We start from the raw sequence: 24,774 nt of genomic DNA on the forward strand, positions 1-24,774 counted from the left end.
GAAATAGGCCCTTCCATGAGCAATGAACATTTCCGTTGTGTTCTAACGCATGTTTTTCTGCATCTTTTTCTGAATTTAAGTGAATAAGGTGCAACACGTTGATCAATCCTTTTTTTTTGGATGGGCCGACATCAATTATGAATTGCTTGGGGGGTATAAACGTGTGTGCTCTGAACAATGAGGCTAGTTAGTTTTTAAAGTTAGCGTTTAATCTCTCCGACAAATTTGGTACCAATTTATTGACCTTTAAGGTGTGGAAACTACGGATACCCTAAGGCGGTTTTGAACTTCACCGCACAAATTATGATCACAGTCGAACTTCTTACCATCTGCGCTACGCCCATATTTCTTGCGGCTATTAGACGTAATTTTTTTTTGTGAAGATATTAAAAAAAGTTTATGCTCCATAACAATCACATGAACATCGTCTCAAAAAGGTTATTCGAAATAATTGTGAAGAAATTCAGATAGGTTGAACAAAGAAAAACTTAGAAATCTCAGTCATTGATCGAGAATTTCTTGTCATGCACTTCTCCTGGATACTCGAGCTGCAGATTTACTCGTCCAAAGTCGTAAACCTTAACAGAATCGGAATTACATCTCAATATTATCGTGTCTTTCATTAATGATTCATGACGCATCCACTTAAAATGTAATTTTTCTCAGCAAAGTAGATGGATTCTGAAGAGAAGAAACAATAAAAAGGACAAACAACAGAAAACAATAAAAATATCATAGATTTTCTTAAAAATCAATCCTATAATTTTCGCACATAACTGGTTCTTTCCTCACCACCAACGTATTTCGTTTTCATATATGATCTTTCCTTTTCTAAATTCACGTTCTAGCGAAATATTGACGTTATATTACATAGATTTTTTGTTTCCCTGATTCTTCCTTATTAGGGTCATACCTTTATTTTTCTAGTTTTCGAGGATTTTTTTTTGCTTCATTTGCTATCTTCTTAGTTCTCATTTTCCTCATAAGAATTTATAGTTACTGGAAAAAAGTGGTTGTTTAAAAGAGTTTGAAGTAATAGAAAATTCGTTAAGACCTTTCAGTTTACATTATAACGTAGCAGCTGCTCTGAAAAATTCCGAAATTCTTCTTAACGGTTTATTTTTTAGTCAAAAATTAGCCTGAACGGCAAACATATAAGATTTGTAGCCGCTTAGAAACGTTAACTTTTTGAGTGTTTGAAGTAGGAAGAAAAACCGTGGCTTTATTTTGAAGTCATTCATTCGAGAAAATTTGAAAGATGTTGGTTTATAAATGCGACTGAATTTTGTTGAGTAACACGAACGAGGAATTACAGACTCTACACATGCTCGAATGAGTTTTTTAAAATGGGAGAATATCGCTCACCGAACTATTCGATCACATTTTACAGCTATTCTGAAACCGTTGATTTTTCTCAATTTCAAAAAAAGAACTCATTCCCAATTTGAATCACTCTAATATGAAACGAACATTTATCGCTTTTTCTTGTGCAAATTTATGTGTGAGAACTTTTTTAGTAGGTTTTTGTTGCCACTAAAAAATCTTTTCTCAGTGCCTTCTCTAAACAGAATACGATTGTTGCCGACGTGGGAAAAAAAAAAAAAACTTTTTGTCATCCAAAGTTCAAAATGAAAAATTGTCTTAGTGTCGTGCTACCCGAATGGAAGATAAGCTTAAAAAATTCTAGGATATTTCTAGCTGTTAACACAATGGATCGAAATTGTATTTTACTGAGAAACGGTTTTAAATTCCACCTTGGATGGAGAATTTTATCTTGACATCTGTGATCTGTGACACGTAGAGATAGAATTACTCGTTGCAATAATTCTATTATAGTTATCACGGTTCCGTTTCGAAACAATTCTACGCTTTAAAATTGCCCTTCAAGGACTACCATTAAAGTATTCCGAGAATCCGGAAATTAAATTCACCAACACAACTCATTCAATTTATATGCACGCTTGTAGATTCTATCATTTTGCAAATAGAATTTGGCGTTGAATACCTTTCTTGCTCTTGTTCCTACTGTAACGTAGTCTTCAGGCAGTCGAATAGCCCATCGTTTATATCCGAGCTGTAGATGAAAAATGAATGGTAATGAAATTGAGAAAAAATAATGGTTATATTATAAAATAAGGAAGGCAGAGAGAGAGAGAGAGAGATTCGGATGCATCTATGTGGATGAGATAAAAACGTTGACTAACGTTCGCCGTTTGCTTCTCATCCATATCGCAGTTATGATGAATAGTCACGAAAGGCTGAATTTCCGTTTGTGTTGATGGGAATCTTGCTGTGTTTCCCTCAAGCTGGAACATTCCAGTCGCTTCTGTATGTGTTTGATCCAGAAGTTGGGCTAGATCTATTAAATAAAATTATTAGATCTATGGAAATACATCCAAAAGCGTTGACATTTGATGGAAAAGTACATGGAAAGAAAAATAAACGGCAAAACATAGACACAAAATTAAAATTAATGTAGTTTCGAGTTTAGCCGTATTAAATGCGCATATCAATAACCATACATAATAATGATGATAATATACCTAATAATAATAATATAATATAATATAATAATATAATAATGCAAATTTAATTTTTAAATTTGGAATCGATACGATTTACATACATATTCTCCAAACATCATGCTAGTTTCTATATTTCAGAGATTTCGTGGATCATATCAGTGGAAATTCAAGTCATGGTCCAAGAATAAAACCTCTAGAAATTAATGAATTACATTACAAAACTTTGTCGCCTACACATTATTTATTTTGTTATAGGGCCATTGATAATGTCGATTTTTTCCTACTCTATTTTTTTTTCGAGATTTCACTGATGGTAACATAAAATTTAAACATATTAATATGCTTTCTGATTTTCTGATTTTTTTATGACTGTTAATTGATCTTAAAGGCATCACCCCACGAATCCGAGGTGGTACGGATTCCAGGTGGAGTATTCTTATACGGGATAGTAGATTATGGAGAGAGGGTGATTCCGTCCATTTCTTTCTAATTGCTGTAAGAAAACGGTCCGAAAGATGCGGTGCGTGCACAAGGCTGGCGCGCTCCAATCGAACTCGTTGTAGAAATTAGCGCTCCGAAACGCTCGAAGCCGTATCTTCCGGGCCGCTTTCTACGGCAATTAGGAAGAAATGGACAGAATCACCCCCCCCCCCCCCTCATAATCTACGATCCCGTATACGAATACTCCACCGGAAATCCGTACCACCTCAGATTCGTGGGGTGATGCCTTTAAGAGATGAGACCTAGTCTTACTCAGAGTACAAATCTAAATTTTAAATAAGTTCGAAGTTTTTCTATGATTTCTGCCACCAATTCACTTGAAAGAGTCATGTTTTGTTCAAAAAAACTGCTTCGAAATAAGTTCTTGGGAATCAAACTTCCAAATAGAATCCTGGACTACCTGCTTTACGGTGCTGCATAGAGAACAAGAAGTTCACTCTCAACAAAACCGTATTGTTGCAATCTCATTGTTGTTCGATCTGTTTTCATAAAATTTCTACTGAAAATGGTACACCCAATATTTTTATTTTCTTTGATCACTCCCTTTCATTCCCTTCTTCTCGCAAAATAAACCTGACAAAAAGAGAATCGGATCTCTTTGATGTCCTCATTTTTCCATCGCTCTCTATTTGTTCTTGAAAACTTCAAAATTGCACTAGAAATAGTTAAAAGCGAGATCTTTGTGTTTTTCGAGGATTTTGGATGAGTGAGATATCCAAACTATGTCTTAAAAATGAAGTTTTTATTTTCTGCCTATTGAGAGCTAACTCTTAATATCCTTCGATCCAATATTTGAAATGTATTTAAAAATTCACGAAAAACCATTAAGAGAAGTAAATGCCTAACTTGTAAGGATACAAATTGATCTTTCCAAACAATGAGAATCTTTTCCTAGATGAAATAAGAGAAGAATTATCAAACAAAGAAAAAATGCTACGTCAAGCATTTTTAAACCTGGACAACATTATTGTGGAATAGTCTTTTATCTGATTTTACCAGCAGATGTGAACTTTTCACTATCCTAAAAAAATATCCTAGCAATTTTCTTGTTCTTGAAGGTAGACTTCTCAGAGGTGACGAAGAATCAAAAAAATTTTATGTGCACATTCCAAAGATAACTGAATTCATTTACTTCAAGAAAAGAGTAGTGGAATCTGCAGATTTTCAGGATGTTAAATGAAGAAAATTTTATTTATTTGAAGCAGTATCGTCATCTTATTCTATTACTTTATTACTGTTACTAGCATGATCATAAAAAAATAAAAGTAAATATGGTAAATACAATCCTTATTGTTTACCATCAGCAGCGTCTTTCTGGTAAACACGGAACAATCGCACAGTTGCACCTTTTATTCCTTTGTCACCACACAGTAACGTTCCTTTGATAGCCATCGACCTAAAGTTCATTTCTTAAAGTGTTTTCTTGAAAACAGAAATATTAACAAAATTTCTAATTCAAATGAGGGTCATAGGGGAAGTAAGTGCAAATATACAGAAAGTATAAGTAAACATCTCTTCCCTTCTTTATCTCATCTCCTCCATAAAGTGAGATCCATTTTCTTCAACATTTTTACTTTTGAATAGGGATCTAGGAGCAACTATTTCATTATTCTCACCTTTTTTTAATGACAGCTATATATATGTTTGAAAAAATTGGATTTGTGGCATAAAATTTTTTTACTCGTTTTTTTTTCGTTAATTTATGTTTTATTTTGATATTGTTGTGATGCCATCATTATGGAATGTTTTTGCTATTTATGATCCATGTTTAGTTTTACTAGGTTTGGATTAGGTTTGTATTTTTACCTTTTATTGATGGAAAACATAAACGCTGCTACAGTAGTCAAATATTTAATACAAAAATAAAATGAGTTTGTGACCAGCTACTCTGTGTAAGAAATACCGTTTGAATCGGAGTGCATCCCCTAGAATAATTTTTAAATTTAAGAGGACGACAAAATAGTGATTTGAAATATTAAATATATCCCTCCAATATTATATTAACAATAAAAATAAGAATTTTTTTAAAGAATTAATTGGGCCAAATCAAGCTTGATTACGGTATATTGGAGTAATTAATCCGGAACAGTGCAAATAACGCAGATCAACCGACTTTACATCAATAGTATAATTTCTAAAGCCTGCAATACCACTAGAAAAAAATTTAAGACAAAAGTCAGGTCAAAGAGTAGGGGAATATAAAGTAACCCATGATCTAAAGGTTCCTAAATATCAGAAATGAACTGAATGACATCTGTTAATCGACATAACTGATAGAGAGTGTTTTAAGACAGAATAAATGCACAATCCTGGCTACTTTCTAGGTTTTCCTAAGCAGGCTTAGTTCAGGATTATTAGATGAGCTGGTATCCCACGTAAGAAAACAAAGACATAGATCCCACTATCAAAACAAAATGTTTGGCTAGAAAATTTTGTTTTAAGCTATAAAATGAGCTCACTTTTGAAATATAACCTTTTTTGAACATATTAGGATAGTATCGATTCCAGTCAATTGATAATTTTTCACTATAATTAAAAAGGTATTCAAAGAACTAAATATATTCATAATTTAAAAATTACATTACCTGTTAGCAACATTTGACGGAATATCCAAGTCACCTCCCATTCCTGCCACACAGGGTACAAGTAATAGCAATAAAAGTGTAGCCATGCTGAAAAAAAATGTTAGCAATAAAATTTTTCTAACCTCTACCAAACCATGTAAACAATAGATTTGAAAGATGCTATGACCGTTGGGACAAATAAGAATGCGGTGTCAGACTATCGAGTGACTATCGTTTGTTTACTTTTCAGGACCAATTACTGATAAGGAGTCCAAGCGGCGTCCATTCGATCGGATCCGTTTTAGTACGGACAAGCTGACAGCACTGCGACAACAATAAACTGTCTATGAAAGATAATCGATAATGGGAAATGGAAATAACAAGTAAATCCTGAGATCTCTCAGGATTTATTTATTAATTCCATTTCTTGTGCTGCTTAAAATTAAAAAATAAAAAAAATAAACTTGAACTTGCTCTTCTTTACCATTGAATTTAATATAACTGGTTAATTTTATCTTATGCTTTTCTTTCTTAATCCGAATAGTAAGTTATTCTGGATTCACTATGTATTTCAGTAAATAAATCCTTGCTGTTTCAACATAATCGTTATCTATCGTCCACCTTAGGTTGAATAAACCTTGGTGAATGGAATTTTTCCAGCTTCATCTAGGATAGGATATTTTTCAAACAGTATACGTGCCCTCATCTGTCTGGTGGATATTGATTGAAAGGAGAAATTACATATTTTTGAGCTAATTGTTACCTTTGCATCCGTCGACCTAATGGTAAGTTGTGTGCAGTTAATTCCCTTGTGAACAGAAAAATGAGGACTAATGAGGTAGTACTTAGTCATTCGTCAAAAGTGGTCAACATTAGACTAGAAAAAGTTAGGGGATAGCTGAAACGAATTGAAGATTTTTTGAACTAAATTCTATGCCGATATAATAATAATATAATATAGATACAATAATATATAATAATATAATATGTACAATATAATGTTATATAATATAGATATATAGTTATAAACCCATATGTATCATAATATAGTTCTACTAGAATATTTCTTTTAAAGGTCAAAAAGGTTCGAATTGTTGTCCACACACGGTCTCAGTGGGACCCTCGCTAGCTTCATTCCGCTGGGGCTGAGCAGGGTCCCACCTTGTCAATTCGAGAGCAACCACTTAAGCAATTCCACCACAATTCAGTTGATTCGTAATTTTATTTTTATTTGATCGTAGGAGTGGAACATTCCTTTTTGGATGAACTTGGTAGATTTTAAAATGCAGGGATAAACATACATCGAAATTTTTTAAGCAGTGTTCAGGGATGAGAATTTGATTCGGTCCATTTATGGATGGATCGATTATTTGTATGAGAAGGTAACTACGTATAACGAGTGCCCTGAAGCAATATGAAGGACCAAATCCACTCTTTCCCTGGAATACATCCACGTCAGGATCTGTATAGAAATGCTAGCTGAATAGAATTTTCATCTTGAACCCCTCTGTAAGAGTTTATTGAATAAATTTGTTCTCCTCTTCGTAAATAATTTGCTGTGCACATGACCTTTGATTGTTATTTTCAAGTTCTATGAACTCAGCAAAGAAACACAATGTGTCTTGCAACGAACGAAGGACGTTGACGGTAATAACGATGTCATTTTCCGAATACTTGCTTTAAAAAAAGTACTACCTTAATTTTGATGAACATTGCACAGCTCCTCTATCTAAATTTCATTCGTCTGCAATAGAAAGGATCGCCAATAGTAGCTGTTGGAGATAATATCTGGTTCGTGTCCAACGCATTGGAAACAGAAAATTCCCGAAAAATTCCCATCCCTAGTCTGATAATGTCCTCGACATAAGAATATATGTATGTATGGGTGACTCCGTTAGCATTTGTAAAAGGAATATTGTATTGTGTGTATTGTTTTTCTCTCAAAAATTTATCATTAAAACAATATTTTATAAATCCCCAAAAACTTACGTTCATCTTTAGAAATGGATGAGACTATCAGTTTGAGTTTGAGAATTTGAGTTGAGAGAACCAAGTTTGAGAAATTTATTATTTGTCCGTCCCATGTTATTCCCACAAAATATAAAGCACCTTCATAGGATTTTTCAATATTATTTTTCAAAAGAAAATTCATATGTGTTTTTATCTTTTTTTGCTTATGTTTGTCAATGCATATCAACTTAATTTCATGTCTGAATTTATATTTCTTCACATCTAAACTTAGTTATACAATTACTATATAACTAAGCGTTCTACGGTAGTTACGGTAGTCCACCGTCGCTTTTTACCCTTTTTTTACGTCGCTTGCAACACTGTTTTAACCACATATCCAGAGGGCTTCTTTCTTTTTATGTAGTTCGGATTTTCCTGGTCACTTTTCTTCGCCCTCGGAAGCTGTTGAGCATCAATCAGAGTTCAGTATGTGGAGCAACAGTATCTTGACTTTTTCAGTGCAATACAGACGAATCTATGTTTTTGTTCACTATAAAAATGTCTTCCATTATTACTGGTTCTCAACTTTTTCTGGCTACACAGGCACAGGATAATTTGTTATTGTCGCAACTTCCATTGCCATATGAACTGAAAAATTATCGTCTTTCGTTGAAACTTGTCATAATCAAGTACCTATAGATATTCATAACACGAATCGAACAATATTGTTCATATTAGTGTTGAATTTATAAATGCAAATTTCAATTAAAAACACAAAACCGTTCAATCACCAGGAAATGCTTACATGTAGAAAAACGCACGAAAAAAAAAACACTGAGCTGAACGCTGGCGTAAAGAGTAGAAAAAAAAAGAAAATAGAAATGCAAAGAGAAAAATTGCAAGTGCTGGCGTGCAGATAGAAAAGATTAATGGTCGACTCGTAGCTTCTTTGGAAAATAAACGACTTGGTTAGGGACGAACGAACGTTTGCAAATGGAATTAGCAACGTTTTAAGAATTACATGAAAAAAAAACCAGAGAAAAAAAACGTATGAATGCAAAAATACGAACGACCTGAGTAGCTCGAAGCGAATCGATTCACGATTGAAATGCATAGGCACTTGGATTCGAATTTGATGATGAAAGAAGGATGAAATAAAACGATTTTCGAAGAAAAAAAAAACATCAATAGAAATATGTTAAATGCAAAATCTAACAAGACACGTTAATTTAAGAAAAAATAACAATTTTTTTTTTCTAATACTATAATATATCTAACAACAATATACAACAGCTACCATTGTTAAGGTGCTAGCAATAACAGGGGTATAACACGGACCGGATCTCGTAATTACCGGTATTCCACATGTTATGAGCAGATCCAACATTAACACCGAGTGCACAGATCACAAATCTATCAGATTCAACCTCAAAGCCAGAGGTCTATACAAGAGATTGGATTAATCCAGAATTTCGTTTTTTTTTTCTTATCCAGGATTCGTTGCATTTTTAGCTGCTTCTGGTACAGCTGCTGCGACAACGTCACTCTTATCTTTAGTGAGATTCATCGGAAACACTTTTTTCGACTGTAAATATAATCTATGAGTACATGAATAAACAGAAGGAGAGAAAGGAGGCAAATAATCTTTAACCTTAACTCTTGCAGTATCTATGGTTGGGAAGAGATCCTCCGATCGGCGCAGTTTCTGCCGGCGATTGCAGAACCATACTCGAACAACCTGAAACGGAGAAAGATTCATATTTATGGCATGATCAGTACAGTTATGTCACAACTACTTCTTTTGATAGTAGATGGGATATGTGAAAAAAAAACCCATTGATCCTATCAGAACACATTTAAAAAAAAAAACTGACATCTCGTTCCAAGTCCAATGCGTTTGCGATTCGAACCATTTCTTCATGTCCAGGACGTGGATTCGCTAGGAAGAAGTTATCGAGTGATTTTCGCTGAATAAAAAAAAATTGATTTGGAAACTTTCGAACAGGATTGTAAACGTATCCAGTTTTTTAGAATTTTTTTCTGCATACATATGTAACGGTGCAAACTAAATACAATTTACATTCAATTGCGCGTATAATTTTTGCACAAGCACAACAGAGTTCTACAGTTTCCCTTTCAAAAGGTAACACGATAGTCATATCTGTCCTAATATTTCATGTAAACAGTAAACTTTGCAACTGGCTGGAAATTTTCGTCGTCGGATAATAACAAACCTGTGATAAATCAAGATTCGTCCGTTTTCGACGTCTTTTCATAATAGGCTCTGAGTTCGGAACATGTACAGGGACTTCTTCTACACATTCCTCCACTTTCTCCTTTAAATATAGAAAATCTAAAAGAAAAAAGCTTCGAGATGGCAGAAATTTCATTTACTTTCGCTATCTCAATCGTTCTTAATTCCTCAACATTCGCACCATTCGCTATTGCTGCTTCCTGTCCTTCTAGCCATTCCTTCAGTAGCGGTCGAAGTTTACACATATTTTTAAACGATAGGTTCATTGCCTGTAAATTTAACCAATTAGTGACTAGAATTACATTGATACTGTAGAATTCTATCACCTCAAAACGAGATATAGTGGTTTGTGAGAAATCCGTTCCATACTTCCGGCCCAACGCAAGACCAACATCCCCTTGGGTATAGCCTTAACAAAATAAATGCAAAATTTAAAAAAAAACAGCAATCCAGTAAGGTACTGATTTCTTTACCGAGTTTGATGCGTTGTTTCTTGAAGTGCTGGGCAAAGCTTTCAAGATCATCTATTTCTGGACGCGAATTTTGTGGACTGGAGGTAGACGCCTAAATTGAGCATAGCAATCATTTTTTACAAAAAGAAGGAAGCAAACCTTGAGGGAGAGTGCCACTTCTCAGTAAATTTTGGTGATTAAGTTTGATTTTTGTGACATAAATCGAAAAAGACGAATGTGAAGACTGATCTTTTTCTGATTTCAATGAAAAATACCTCAAAGCTTACTGTAAAGTCGTCGAAGAGTTTCCGTTTTGTGGGTGGTCGAAAGGACATCCGCGGTAGAGTGCGGAATAGAGGTGAGTTGAAAACTGCATCCATATCCGATGTACTCCATTGATTTACGGATCGTGATGCCAAGGATAGTGGGTTTAAAAGCGTCGAGTTTTCACACTTGTTCATCCGTTTTGATGGTTGCTCAAGTCGTAAACAAAGCGCTTGTGTTTCGCCTCTAGGTGTAATCACTCGACTCTCTGGTGTTGAGTCACTTGTGCTGTCCGGTTGAAAAAGTAGACCGTTTGTGGCCTCTGGATGATATGTAAGAGCGAATTTTGGTGTGGTTGGCGATGCTACGGAAGAGGTGTTCATCAAGGATGAAGTGTTGACAGATGATGACGACGCTTTCGCCTTGTTTGTTCCACTTTTCGCATCACAGCTTGTAGAATCAGCAATAAGCTTGGAAATAAACGACGACAACAAAGAATGAGCATCGGTAGTGGGCCTATTTGATGAGGCATTTGTTCGATTGGTTACGGTGGTGGAGACATCCTAAAAATGACTTTTTTTAAAGTGAAAGCAGACCTGTTCAGCCATGAAGTATTTGAAGAACTATGTATCGTATGTCTTAAGAAAAAAATCCAAACTTTGAAAAAAAAAGAGAGAAAAGTGAATTTGTTTTGCCTTCACAGCACCTAGAAAAATGAAAAGCTTTCATAAAAAAACCTCAGTGGTATCTCCGTCTTACAACGTTTATTCTTTCTATTTTTTCGCTAGTTAGTGATTGCTGATCCCTAACAACAACAAGGGATCTCGATCTAACAATATGGAGTCAAAATTTAACAGGGAGCTCATAAAAACTACAAGTGTGGGGGGGACGAAAAAGCGCTCAGTAAACCCTTTATCGACCTCATTGAACTTATTAGACCTCAACTTCAGACAGAAACACGGTAACTTCATTGGATGATCTCCTAATTACTAAAAATCGAAAATTTTCCCAGCGGATTTTCAGAAACCTTGTCCATTTTACTTGAAACTATCGCAAAATAACTGACCATTTGTTTTGTTGCTTCTGTTACATCAGACGAATCGTTCCTTGTGGATGTGCTCAGCAATGATGTCAAAACTGCAAGAAATGTTTGTGAAGTAGAATAATATCTATAATATTTAAGAATTAATAATTTGCCTCATTGCAACAGTCTTCAAGTAAGAATGAATTAGTCTAAGGAACAACTTATTTGCATCATAGCGAAAGTCGCTACATTTCAAAATGAGGATCATTTGCATCAGCCTTTTCGAGGGATTGCTATGAACTTACCAGCTTGCGAATCATTCTGAGCGATGTCCCTTAGGCAAGTTGACGGCAGTGGATTTAGAGCAGCTATCCGAGCTTGCTCATTTAGAAGTTGAGTGGTGGCGAAAGCAAGCGCAGGATTTCCTGGAAGAAAATCCACCATAACCATTATCACAAGTGGGAAGCCCATACTTTGCAATATACAATGTCAAGACTTCCATTTCGTTTCAAATTAAGAATTCATTGGATTCATGACATTTTCATAAAATAACTTGCAATGTTTTAAAGTATTAAGCAATAGCAAAATGAGCATGAAGGGGAATTTCGATCAGATTCCAAATTTTGCTCAATTTTACTAAATCCTAAATCCATTAAAAAAACCATGTAACAAAAGACAGTAAGTGGAACAAAAAATTTCTTAGCAGTGAAGAAACTGTATGTACACGGTGAGGAAGATCGACAAGGAGTTACTCTACAGTAAATACTAGAATATATGTGTTTTTAGGATACGTGGGAAATCACGAATAATTAAACTAAACGAGGCTCCAATTATCTCAATCATCACCCTTCCAACTCCTTGTTTTCAGGATGTAATCATTGTGTAAATATCTCTAATGTTCCCACACCAAGCAATTTCGAAGAATATAACCATTTCATCAATTCAGGTTGAACCACTAGCTCGTCAAAAACTCCGTCAAATTTTTTTCGCCGATATTTTTTGATCTTTCCAGAGATTAATAATAATATTAATATTAATGATCTTTCCAGATTCCTCAGTCCAAAACTTCTTCATTTATTCTTGAAATAACTCCCTTAGTGGAATATTTGTAGCGAGGCGATCTTAGAATTGCTGCTGGAGATGTCTAGATCATTAGGAGGGCTGCCTGTTGCGAGACGGCATTTTTATGAGGGTCATTTGTTGGAGATAAACGGGAGAAGATAAGCGATGAAGCAAAACTAGCAAAATAGTAGTAAAAGGTATTTTTAGAACCTTTTTGACAACATCGAATTTCTATTCCGTTCAAATGCATCATGAACCGAGTTATTTTCCAAATCCAGTTAAGGACTGGCTTCTTTTTTCTTTCAAAATTACCAGATTACGATCATGTGAAATTATGTTCGGACCTGAGGTTAATAAAAGTTGAAGTGTAGCCGCTTGACCACCGCCTGGACTCGATCCAACCAACATAATGAGCCGTCGTAACATCTCCATTTGATCCATGGATCTCTTCGCGCTTGGTTCAGCACTTTCTTCCACCCTAAAAAAGAATGTTTTTGTTGTTTTTTAGTCCTATACAAAAATACACGGCATATTTTTACTTATATAAACAAATATTCGTGAAGCAATTGAATTTTCTCATGTTGCACTCAGAATAAAGATCACAAACAACACTGTAAGTTTAGCTTCTATTCCTATTCCTAAACAGTGCCTTAGCCAAAAGAACAATCAAAACGCATATATTTTTATAAGCCTCAATTTTGGCAAAATTTTGGATCGTAGTGAGTCGCAATGACTGTTATATCGTATCTTGTCTGCGTTTTAGAGCGTTACTGTAGTGAAACTTTGGTGATAATAATTTTTAGAAATTTTGTTTAAGATCGGTTTCAGTGTTTTTACCGAATCTGGTGCAGTATATGTACCTTTTTGAATGCATGGATTGATTCAATCCTGCATTTCAATGTCAGGAAACATTGAAATTTTTTGAGGAACTGCTTCAAAGTCTAAAGTAGGTTAAAATAGTGGTAGTAGTTTAAAGTAGATTAAAATTTGTTTCGAATGCACAACAAATCGTCGTTCGTGCGACTTACAAGATGGGACCCTTTACCTAATGACCATAAAAACAAGTTTTTTGTAAGGTGTTCTTCAGAGAAACGAGATAGATGAATAGAAAACAAGTATAAAACTGAAGGATAAAGTGAGGAAACATTTCATTTCAATATTATTGAGAAAATAGGTAGGCTATACACTAAAATTGCTGAACAAACTCGTTGAATAAACGGAGGCATCTAGCATCAGGATGCGTGCATAAACCCTGAATAATTGCATTGATCCGATTACACAATAATGCGCTACTATAATTACTTCGCTACTAACTTTATCGTTCACTTAAAATATATAATGAGACTCAAATATCGAATATACCACTAGTTCAAGTCAATTCCAACATATTTTAAATAAGAAATATCCTAAAATACTCTCGAAAAATAATATTAAGTATTCTTGCAACGTCTTCTTCATTTTAAAGAACATTTCAAAACATGGGAAATTTTTACATTCAATTTAATTTTAAAAAGAGGAAATTTCTGAAAAAATTCGGCAGATTTCATTGATCAGAGAACTAATCAGAGCAAAAATGAAACGAAATCTTTGCGATAATTGTCGGGATAATTACAAAATTTTAGATATTATGTGAATGAGTAACCACATTTTAATAACAAGCAGCCCAAGTTTTAAAATGTCAACCAACTTCAGTTGCAATTAATGCGAATTTTAGCCTACTTCAACTCCAGTATAGGTTTATGCCTCACGATACCATTTAAAAAATAAGATGCTGAAAAAATCGTAAACATAAAATAAATTCTGCAATGTGGTTTTAGGGACCTTGCAAAGTACGGACAAGTTTTACTGGTCAGGACAATGGTGGTTTTTTGTCCTGTAGTACCAAACTGCATGAGATTGATTTTATTTATCGGTTCTGAATTTATTCGTATGATTTTTTTCTCCTTTTCTTAACCTTTAGCCATAGTTTTTAGAGTTATAATAGTCCACACCAGTGGTAGTGGAACAGTTGAGAAAATTTTGTAGGGGTGAAATAATAATAGGATCAAATAATGATGATTAGTAGTAAAAAGTATGATAAGTATAAAACACAAAAATATAGTATGAAATAAAAAATATAAAAAAGGATTATAATTAATCCCCTCGACACAAGAATTAAAAGGAGATGTGAACAAACACCATCTTGAATTCTAGTCTAACGAATTTGGACTGACCGTTCTTGTTTACTTTACGAACGTTTCTTTAAACAAACAAATAAAGTTCTTTTGAAGAAGATGGAGACCACATGCTGAAAGTAACAAGGTACGCTGCATTTCTTGTCCAGAAAGTAAACATCAAGAAAATTTCAAGGATTAACCGACTTGAAACTGAGAATCATGACGTAAATATCGCTCATCTACATACGAACCACCTCAAAACTTTGAATAGCAGTGGAGAATGCAAGGAAACTCTAAGGAATTAAAAGAATTATAATGAAATAGAGAGACTCACACTTTCTGTAGTGATCCCATGTTTGGAATCGGATCCGGCGGGCATTCCTCTGACATCGCTTGATTCAGTTGTCGTTTCATGTAACTTTGCGGTGATGTCCGTTTTTCGAGGTTGTCCGCGTTACTCGAACTGACAACGTGATTACTCGAATCGATCACAATTGTGTTTGGATCGACCGCAAACGTTGCGGATCCGATATGAAATTGTTGAGGTTCAGGTGACGGTAATGAGGTTGGTGAGATCGTTCTATCGTCAACTGAGGTCGACGTTCTTTCATTAACATTTAGTTGTTGAAGTTGATGATGATATTGTTCGACATCGACATGTGTTGTAACGACTTCAGGTTCGGTGATGGACGTATTCGAATTGCATGACTCTTCATCGCACTGCAAAACAATGGATAAGCGTTGTTATTGTGCATTCAGGATAATGACAAAGCGTTCAGCCTCATACAATTAAACGCTAACATTCCGCAAATTTATACGATTTTCATTCCAAACATGATGAATAGTGTCCTTTGGAGGACAAATGCTCATACACATGCATGGTATCATATATGTTCTATATGACACATGAATTTTTGAACTTAACTTTTAAACATTTTCGACGAAACAAATCAAAATCAAGGAACAAAGAAGAAGAACTACGGGAAGACGAAACTGCAGAGCGTGAATAGCGTCAGAACATAACTAAAAATTCTGAAATTATCCCAAATGATTAAAGTACAACTTGGGGAAATTCTTTTAAGAAAAATCAAAACACTCAAAGTTACAAAGAAAATCAGAAATTACCCTTTTTTCTTCGAATGTCAAAGTTCCGCGTAGTCCCAAATAATTTAACCTTCAATTTAACATTTTGGAACAGAAATTGCATCGCAACATTTTTTGCAAGCGTTTGAAGATATATGAAGTTAAAATTTCGGTTAATAAAAGATGAATAATACGTCAACGATGACTTCAATAGTCTCCTCTCCCCTATAAAAGGTTTGGCCCAAAGATGTTGTTTGGATTGGTGAAACCAAACCAATCTCATTATGACCTTGTCAAATTCGTACCTTTCCTGGAATAGCAAGTAGTACTATCGAACCTAACAAAACACTTTTAAATTATTTCAAAACATGAAAAATGTAACAAGCGAATAGAACTTTCCATACTGAATACGAAAAACACTTTTCTTTCTGGATGGAACTAAAAACATTTTGCCACAAGTACAGCAGTTAAAAATTTTTTGGATCTATTTGCTGAAAAAAACTCTATTGAACAAAAATGTGCCAATTAAACACTCTGAATCAGTTACACAGCTGCTTTGGAGAAAATCCTTGCTTAGCAAATGGTTAATTCTGTTATTTTAAAGAAGGAGCCACCAACAATAAATAATGTGTTAGACAATAGAATACGCTGTTTCTATTCGAATATTACGAACTTCACGAAAAAAAAAACCATTCCAGCAACTTTTTTTTCCTAAAACAACAAAAGAAGTGAGACATTATGCGGCTTATCAGGAAGCGAAAAGCAAACACAACCATGGTAGCCAGAAATTTGCTTATTTGCAAGCACTGGATGATTACAAATATGCATACACGCAAACTGCATGAAAATTTCAGGCTGGGAAATTCGGAGAGCACCTAAAATTATGAAATAAAATTTGAATAAGCTACATCAGCGATAGAACACATAAAATGAGTTTTGTTATAAGAAAAACGTGATGCAAAAAGGGGCCAAAATTTGTCATTTCATCCGTAAAACGACTGTTTTGATCCATGTTGCTTCCTAAGCTTTTAAAAATCGTTGGATAATTTTGCACTTTGTCGAAAGCAACGGGAAATTTATTGATATCATTCGAAGACATCAACTTCTACATCATTACTTATGTTTAATGATAAACACCCTCTACAATTTTCTCGCTATCCACAAAACTTTTGAATGAAAATAAAGAAAAAAAAAGGATAACAGGGAAGAGGATCCAGTTAATGATTTCACGTTCTGACATCGTGTCAAGAAGTTGTACGCACTCATAGCTAATGCTTTTGAGGAAATCAAGCAGAACTGGTTTCCCGATTCGTAACGATGTATGTGGTCCATATGGCAAAATAATTGCTAAATTAATTTCAAAAAATAATAGATAAGAGGAAAGAACAGTTCGTATTCTACTATAGTTATATTAAGAATAAAAGATAGTGTTTCTCAAACTCAAACCTTCCCCTAGTCTACTAATTTACAGACAATCTATTGACGTCCGGAAATGCCAATAATAAAAAAAAAAGAATCGAAAAAAGCTTATCAGTCTTTGTGCTTTTGTAAGAGGACAAAAAAAAAATCCGTAAAGAAACTCCAGCAGTGGTGATGGAAGCATGATCACATCCGGTTTAGTTACGATAAATCCAAGAGAAAATATAGTGAGGGTAGGATGACTGAGAGTTCGCGATCACATGCAAACGCTGAGAGGAGGCGCGGCTGATTATGCAAAAGCGCATATCGATTCGAGACAACAATTGGCTGCTAGAGGAGAATGCTTCGAGTTCAATTGTGAGTTATATATGTGGGTGGAGTCAGACAACTTTTTTTCCCTTATTCACTCACTTCGATGATTTTTCGCTTCACCGGATGCCCTTTACGTCGCCGAGATCCTGTGCACGTGCTTGGTTTCCCGATTCGTAACGATGTATGTGGTCCGCATGGCAAAATAATTGCTAAATGATTTTAAAAATAATAGAGAAAACGAAAAAAAGAGAAAAAAAAGAGTTCGCACTCTACTGTAGTTGTACTAAAAATATAAGATAGTGTTTCTAAACTGGAAAAAAATCTAGGAACTACGAAAAAATGACGCAGAAAAATACCAAATTATTGCCTACCCCGGAAAAATTATGTAATTAATTAAATCTCTGTATACAAACTTGTTCCCGATATGACTTTTCTATAAAAAAAGAGCAAATTGGAGGCGGTCATGATGACGAATATGTACTCAACGAAAATCCGGAAACTGGCAGCAACTACTGAATTAAACATTGGAAGTCAGACAGTGAGATTAGCCGGGGCTAAGAATCACAAGTCACACTCTGTTGTTGATTAGAGTAGAAACTCCTAGTTTGCTTTGATTATGGTAATCAAGTCTAGAAATATTCTTTGTATTTTTACTTTACTTATTCATATTTAAATTTGGAAAATGATCAGATTTGCTACGAAGTTTCTTTGAAGTTTACTTTTTTTTTTGAAAAAGATTCTGGGATTCAACCGCACAAATAAATGAAACATCTATGTGTCGGCATGGTTTGATTATGAACATAACGAATTTTTTCACTGAAATTGCACCAAAACTTGTTTATAATAAGAAGTGGTTCTACTTCAGATCTGCAAAAAAATCTACAGATAAAAAATCAATACTGGATAATTTATTGCAATTTTTTCGAAGACCTCCAAGAATGGGCATCATTTAGACCCGTTCAATTCTTCATATCTCAATAGATGACAATAATCATAAAATTTAAGCACTCTTCTAACAACAAAATCATGTTTAAAACATATTAATAAAATTTTATTTATATACAATAAAACCATATGCAGAATATGCTATATTTTTCATCTCATAATTGAATAAAACTCCTAAAGTAACACACCGTAGCTACAAAAAAGAATGGTAGTATTTGCCTATAACTATATTAAAAGTGTTTGTTTTTGTATGAAATAGTTTTCTCAACTCAGAAATTGTATCAAAAAGTTGAGAGACCTCTATTGACTCACCCTCATTACTCAGTGACACATAACTGGCCTCATCCATAGTAGTATCATCAGCCTAGAAAGATAAATGTTTATGGAAAAGAATAACTGAAGAGTTTTTAGCTTTTTTCGCTACTAAGGAAAACGAAATCAGGTAAAAAAAAATAGACTAGATAACATGTGAAAAATGATCGGAGGAAAAAGGAAAAAAAATTGGAAAGAAGGAAAATCGTCGACCACCACGCACACGTATCGAGCAATTGAAAGCAAAAAGAAAGGTACATGGTGGGCGGCCACCCAGTGTGGTGATTATTGAGCGTAGATCAATCCTGATCGATGACATTGATGACCACAGATCAAACGTGAGAATGTTAACGTCGGTAAGTAGCAGGGAATAATTCACGTGGATTCTCAGTGGATTAATCGTAAATAAACATTAATATCCATAGAGAATCCATGGTGTGTAGTTTGATATAAATGCAGAGTACACAAGTGTATGTATAACTGCGTTTGATAGGATGCAAATGGTCAAAAATGCGGTCAAATAGGACTGGGATGGATGGGGGAAAAAAGCGGGAAAATTTTGGACAGAAGTAATCAAAAATTCTGAAATTATCCCAAATGATTAAAGTACAACTAAGGGAATTTCTTTTAATGGATTCTCAGTGGATTAATTGTAAACAAACATTATTGTCCATAAAGGATCCATGGTTAGTAGTTTGATATTTATGCAGAGTACCACAAGTGTATGTATAACTACGTTTGATAGGATGTAAATGGTCAAAAATATGGTCAAATAGGGCCAGGATGGATGGGAAAAAGAGCGGGAAAATTTTGGACAGAATAGAAAACATTCCATCGGACGTTTATCAATGTGTGTGTCAATAAGCATATATGCATATGGAGGTGATAACGAAACGGCAAAATAGTCATGTTTGTCAAGTTAAACACCCATAGCCGGACGCTTTATTCAGTTCACTTACTCATAATATTATGAAAGACAATGAGGAATAGTTATTGAACGCTGAACAATCACATTTTATAACATAAAAATATAAAAAAAGGAGAAAAATAAACAAATAACATGGATATAAACGATAACAGATAAACAATTATAACAATATTATTATAATAAATATATATAAATAAATCATATAGATGAAAATAAATTAATAGCAAATAATATAAAAGAATAAATAAATAGAATAAGAAGGAACGGGGAAATAATAAAAAAGGAATAAGAAGGAACGGAAGAACCAAAAAAGAGTGTAGAAGAATGAAAATAACTTGAAATTCGAGCCGTTTATTTTATGAGTTGATTGTAGGTTTAAAATTTTGCACATATACTTAATTAATGTGATTTAATTGAATTGATAGTGCATCAAATTACCTTTTTTTTTGTGGACAACAACTGTGAAAATTACTTTGAAACATACAATTTAAAGTGTTAATTCTTTTAACTCGTTAAACTTTTAACATTTAAAATTATTATTATTAACCCACATTTAAAAATTCTTTTCAAATGTTGGATAATAATCACTCCAGAGGAGCAACATTGGAAAAGAAAGGAATGTTACTCTTCTATATGTCACACGTCTGATTCATGCAATACCTTAGAGTTTTAAAGATCAGTTAGAAATCACAGTATTTCTGGAATTGTTAGTACATAGAGAGTAAAAAGTGTACATACACTTATATAGAATCCACCAAGGAATCCTTGGCGACTTTTGGGAATTTTCATATAAAATTGACTGAAAAGTGCTTTCAACGGTCAGCCGCATTTTAATTTTAACAGTTGCAAAAACGAATCAATATGTTTCATCCATTTTGCTCCAGAAAAGTACATGAAAATCAATAAAATAATGTCGAAGAAGAATTTTTTGATCCGAATAAATCGTTCTAATTCAAAAACGAATCTATTTAGACACCTCTAAAAAAGTGCCGTTAGCACCGTAAGAACTTATAAGACTTCCTTATAACGTCAATATCTTCATTCAATACTATTTAAAATTAAATGGTAAAATTTGTTAATATTGAAAAATAAAAACTGCAATGCTATCCTCCATGTTGGAGGATCAAAAAAAAGAGGTGGGATTACTAATGTGCATTCATTAACTAGTATAGATAATACTCAATTTTTTCGCAGTAAATGAGAGTCCGCTCGTTTTTTTTTTCTTGTGATGTAAAAAAAGCAGATTTTTTCTCTAGATGAATACAAATGAAATTAATCGAATATAGATTTTAGTGGAAAAATTCTGTAAAGATACAGTCACGTTTTACATACTCTCGACAGTTTTTCTTTTCTTTAATGTATTGTATTGTTGTTATTTGTGTTACTAAAATATTGGAATTCTTCCGAGTTTTTTTTTTCTCCCCGAGATACCTTCCAAGGCTATTTGACGATGCGAATGACATCGTAGGACGGTGAAGTCTTAGTAAAAACGCGTTAGTTCCACAGTGGATCTCAAAAACATCATTACAACACTAATGTTATCTGCCACAATTGATTAAATCATGTGATTATGTACGAATGCACTGTTAGGTGAGGATAACTCGCTTATCTATCTATTAATAATTTTCCGTTTTAAATTTATCAAAAAGAAAAAGAAAAAAAAGAAAAACGTTTTACATTTGGTTTGGTTAAGATTCCAAGCAACAATCCTTTATGATTCCAATGAATAATCCTTAAATGTTTCTTCACGAAAAAACAAGAGAAAAAAGAACTCGGATAGAATACGATAGACTGAACGGTAGATAGATCCACCCCCGTAGATAATTCACAAATGAGGAAAACAGTAAAGCGAGATTGAATCTAATCTGACTGAGGCAGATGATCAGCGAGAACAGCACACACAACTGTTGAGGTAAATCCTCTGCCTCAAAATATGTTTATGCAAAACGAGCGGTGATTTGTGGAGCCGCATGCGGTCGACAGCCCCTCGTATTACACAATCATTCATTACCTAATCCCGACTATTATACGAAATCACGCTCTAACACCTGTTCAACACACGATTTTCGTTGAAAATTTGATGTTAAACAAAATTAGTAGCCCATTTTTGGTCATTCAGTCTTTTTAAGGAGCAATCAGATCATTAAAATGGCTTCACTTTGAACGGAGCAAATCTACAGGAACGGAAGAACGATGTAAATCTTGCAGGATAGATTGAAAATGATTTCCCTGAAAAAGTGAAACCAAAAACAAAAACTGGAGAGAAAAATTGCGAAGAATTGGTAATTGATCAAAAATAGAAGAGCTCAAAACATAGAACAAAACAGTGTGAACAAGTATCGAATTGATCAGTGATTTTTGGACACATATTGTATGACACATGAGGATTTCCAGTGAGGAAAACTGAGGACAATTTTGAAACTGCAGAGAGAGAGAGAGTGAAAAAAAAACCCACAAATGCAATTTTACTGTCAACTAAAAAAATAGTTCAGTCAAAAAATCGAGAGAACAGTTACTAGGTAAGTTTTCCGAAAAATTTTAAGTGAATAGCGATGTCAATATTCACCCGAAATGTGACTGAACAACAATGGACGAATGAATGATCAGAAAACATTATTATCTTGATTTTGTTTCTATCGATTAATGGAATCGAAAGGAGTTTGAAGAAGGTGGGAAGGTAAATTTGTTGACTTTATTCAGATCAGTATTTTAGCATTAATAATTCCAGGACATGGATATCACACATGGGATGACGTGGATAGATATCATTGATAGGTTGATAGGTTGATTACTGACCCAAAGCCTATTTATCTATTTATCCACTGATTGATTAGCTTCTAGAAATCCATGACAAATCACCGTATTTCAAATATCTTATCATAATTCTCAATTTGAAATATGCGGTGAACAAAGTCTGCAATTCTTGACAGTTCTATCATATCTAGCTAGAGTGTCCCCATCGAGAATATAGAAGTGCATGATAAAATCCAAACAGAATCGTGAAATAAGAAATTATGAAATAATGAAATTTTAATTAAGAGGGTTACAGTTCCGAATTTTCTAACCAAATTTGATTTTTCAGCAAGTTCAAAACAAAATTTTCAACTTTTTTCTCATTTTTTCTCCCTACCTTTTTCCATTTTTCTTCCTTACTGGCCGAGGATTGAGAAAATGAGCAGTAATGAAAAAAATGAGGAAGAGACTGAAATCTGAAGTATGTGGTGAAATATAAACGAAAAAGATGCTTGAAATAATCCCAAAAAGCCTCCAAAGCAGATGAGAGAATCACTTTCTGGCTTTTTTCTTTCGAGGACAGGAATTTTTAAACATTCCATGAAAAAGACAACGCATAGAGATCATCATCAAATCATAACTTAATCCAATACAGAATTTAGACCTTTTGTTCAATTATATTGTACTTTTGTTGTTAATTGTTACTGTTACTTTGTTACATGCTATTGTTGCTTTGGTTTTTCTAAATTCTCAAAAATTTATCAGATTTATCACAGATCGGGCGGGTGTGGTGTAGCGGTTAGAGGCTCCGCTTCCTGCACGATCGGAGGTTCGAATCCGCCCTAATGTTCACCAAGCCTTTCATCCCTCCGGGGTCGATAAATTGGTACCAAGCTGAGAGGATAAAAACACTGGCTTCGCTCATCGGCTAGCCACCGCAAGTCATTGTCTAGGCCAGATACACGTTCGTAAACCTCAAACGATTCTGAATTGAAGTGAACGTGGGGGCGCATCCCAAGCGGATTGATTAACGCCAGAAACTTTATCCTTTATCCTTTATCACAGATCAAATTATTAGCATAAAAAAGTCTGCTGTACTCGAGAATATGATAAGGAAAGATTGAAACTGAAAAGTTCACAATGAGGAATTAATAACCCGTGAAAAAAAGCGTAACAAAAATAAGCAACACCACTGATGACAGGTCTAGCTATGCGAATGAGTTTATCTCACAGTTCAAGCGCTATTCACCTCTATTTATTTAACAGAGAGGCGAGTTTCGAGGCTAATGAGGGAATTCTTTCGCAACAAATTTTCTGTATAGCAGGCAAACAAAGCATTTTGGTAAATTTCACAGAAAAAAAAACACAACTTCCAATCCCTATGCCATTGTTAAAAACCAATTTTAAATTAGCGCTTTTCGCTGTGTAACAGAATATTTGTAGATTTATTATGATTTTTAAAGACCTTCATTGTTTTCTGGAAATTAGAGAGAGAAGGTAAAAACCAATGAATTCTTTCAAAACACCTTTAAAACAGAAATTTTTAGGTTTTACTCTATTTGAAATCTATACAGTAGTTACATAATAAAATACATAATAAGAAATACAATACAATACAAATACTAATATAATAAAGAAATCTATACACTAATTATAATAATATGTACGGTCGTCACGTCTTAGTACAATTCAAAGAAAAATTAACGATGACGTCGATTAGAAATTGTCATCTCATGTACAGTTTTCAACAAACAATCCAATTTCCGTACAGGTTTTTTTTCCTGTCTGTACCGCCTCCATACCTATTCGCCAATGTTGCATGTGGCGTCGTGATCAGAATTTGATTAAAAATTCCCGAAGAGTCACCCTAGTTTTAGTAGTACGTTTTGACAGTTTCGTGCGGGGCATTAGAGAAAAAAAAAGAAATGAGAACAAACATATCGATCAGCTCCCAACTAAGAAATGAGGATTTCAACCGGATGGAAAACGAAGACGAACGTAACGCTATGCGAGATAAGTAGATGGGTAGATGAGATTTCAAAAAGAGTCATATATACACTCACACTCATATCACTAATATTCACTCACACCAGAATTGTATGAACGATTGAACTGGGAACGAACTTTTCACGCTGGCATCAGAGGGACGGTCGACAACGACGAGATCCCCCGTCCGTCCCGTCTGAGCCTAAATGGAATGACGCTTCCGGTGGATGTAGTTTTGCATATTAGATGGGGATATGCAGAAGCATTTGCCTATGCAAGCGAAAGAATGCCTAAAGTCAACGGA

At 34.2% G+C, this 24,774-nt stretch overlaps 2 protein-coding genes across 3 annotated transcripts in view; both read right to left on the bottom strand.

Moving 5' to 3' along the window:
- Window positions 1-497: 497 nt before the first annotated feature.
- RB195_021495 (uncharacterized protein) lies at window positions 498-5,697 on the bottom strand (the record flags this gene model as incomplete). Its single annotated transcript, XM_064208259.1, has 5 exons — window positions 498-578; window positions 2,006-2,074; window positions 2,205-2,359; window positions 4,325-4,422; window positions 5,612-5,697. The coding sequence occupies 5 exons, from the start codon at window positions 5,695-5,697 to the stop codon at window positions 498-500; spliced, it is 489 nt and encodes a 162-aa protein (XP_064064140.1).
- A 3,329-nt stretch (window positions 5,698-9,026) lies between these two features.
- Window positions 9,027-24,774, bottom strand: part of RB195_021496 (uncharacterized protein) — a gene marked incomplete at both ends in the record, with an annotated part of 30,292 nt that continues 14,544 nt past the window's right edge. The window contains 14 exons of one of the 2 annotated variants that reach the window (XM_064208260.1): window positions 9,027-9,125; window positions 9,192-9,278; window positions 9,415-9,507; window positions 9,775-9,876; window positions 9,935-10,063; window positions 10,121-10,203; window positions 10,268-10,358; window positions 10,534-11,073; window positions 11,577-11,647; window positions 11,840-11,959; window positions 12,941-13,074; window positions 15,087-15,472; window positions 17,666-17,775; window positions 18,824-18,875. In XM_064208260.1, the coding sequence (XP_064064141.1) occupies window positions 9,027-9,125; window positions 9,192-9,278; window positions 9,415-9,507; window positions 9,775-9,876; window positions 9,935-10,063; window positions 10,121-10,203; window positions 10,268-10,358; window positions 10,534-11,073; window positions 11,577-11,647; window positions 11,840-11,959; window positions 12,941-13,074; window positions 15,087-15,472; window positions 17,666-17,775; window positions 18,824-18,875 (2,097 nt within the window). Of the gene's footprint in view, window positions 9,126-9,191; window positions 9,279-9,414; window positions 9,508-9,774; window positions 9,877-9,934; window positions 10,064-10,120; window positions 10,204-10,267; window positions 10,359-10,533; window positions 11,074-11,576; window positions 11,648-11,839; window positions 11,960-12,940; window positions 13,075-15,086; window positions 15,473-17,665; window positions 17,776-18,823; window positions 18,876-24,774 lie in introns of those variants that run through there. The other variant, XM_064208261.1, reaches the window with a different exon arrangement.

The sequence above is a fragment of the Necator americanus genome, chromosome X, assembly GCF_031761385.1.
Source record: "Necator americanus strain Aroian chromosome X, whole genome shotgun sequence".
In the NCBI taxonomy this organism is placed as follows: domain Eukaryota; kingdom Metazoa; phylum Nematoda; class Chromadorea; order Rhabditida; family Ancylostomatidae; genus Necator; species Necator americanus.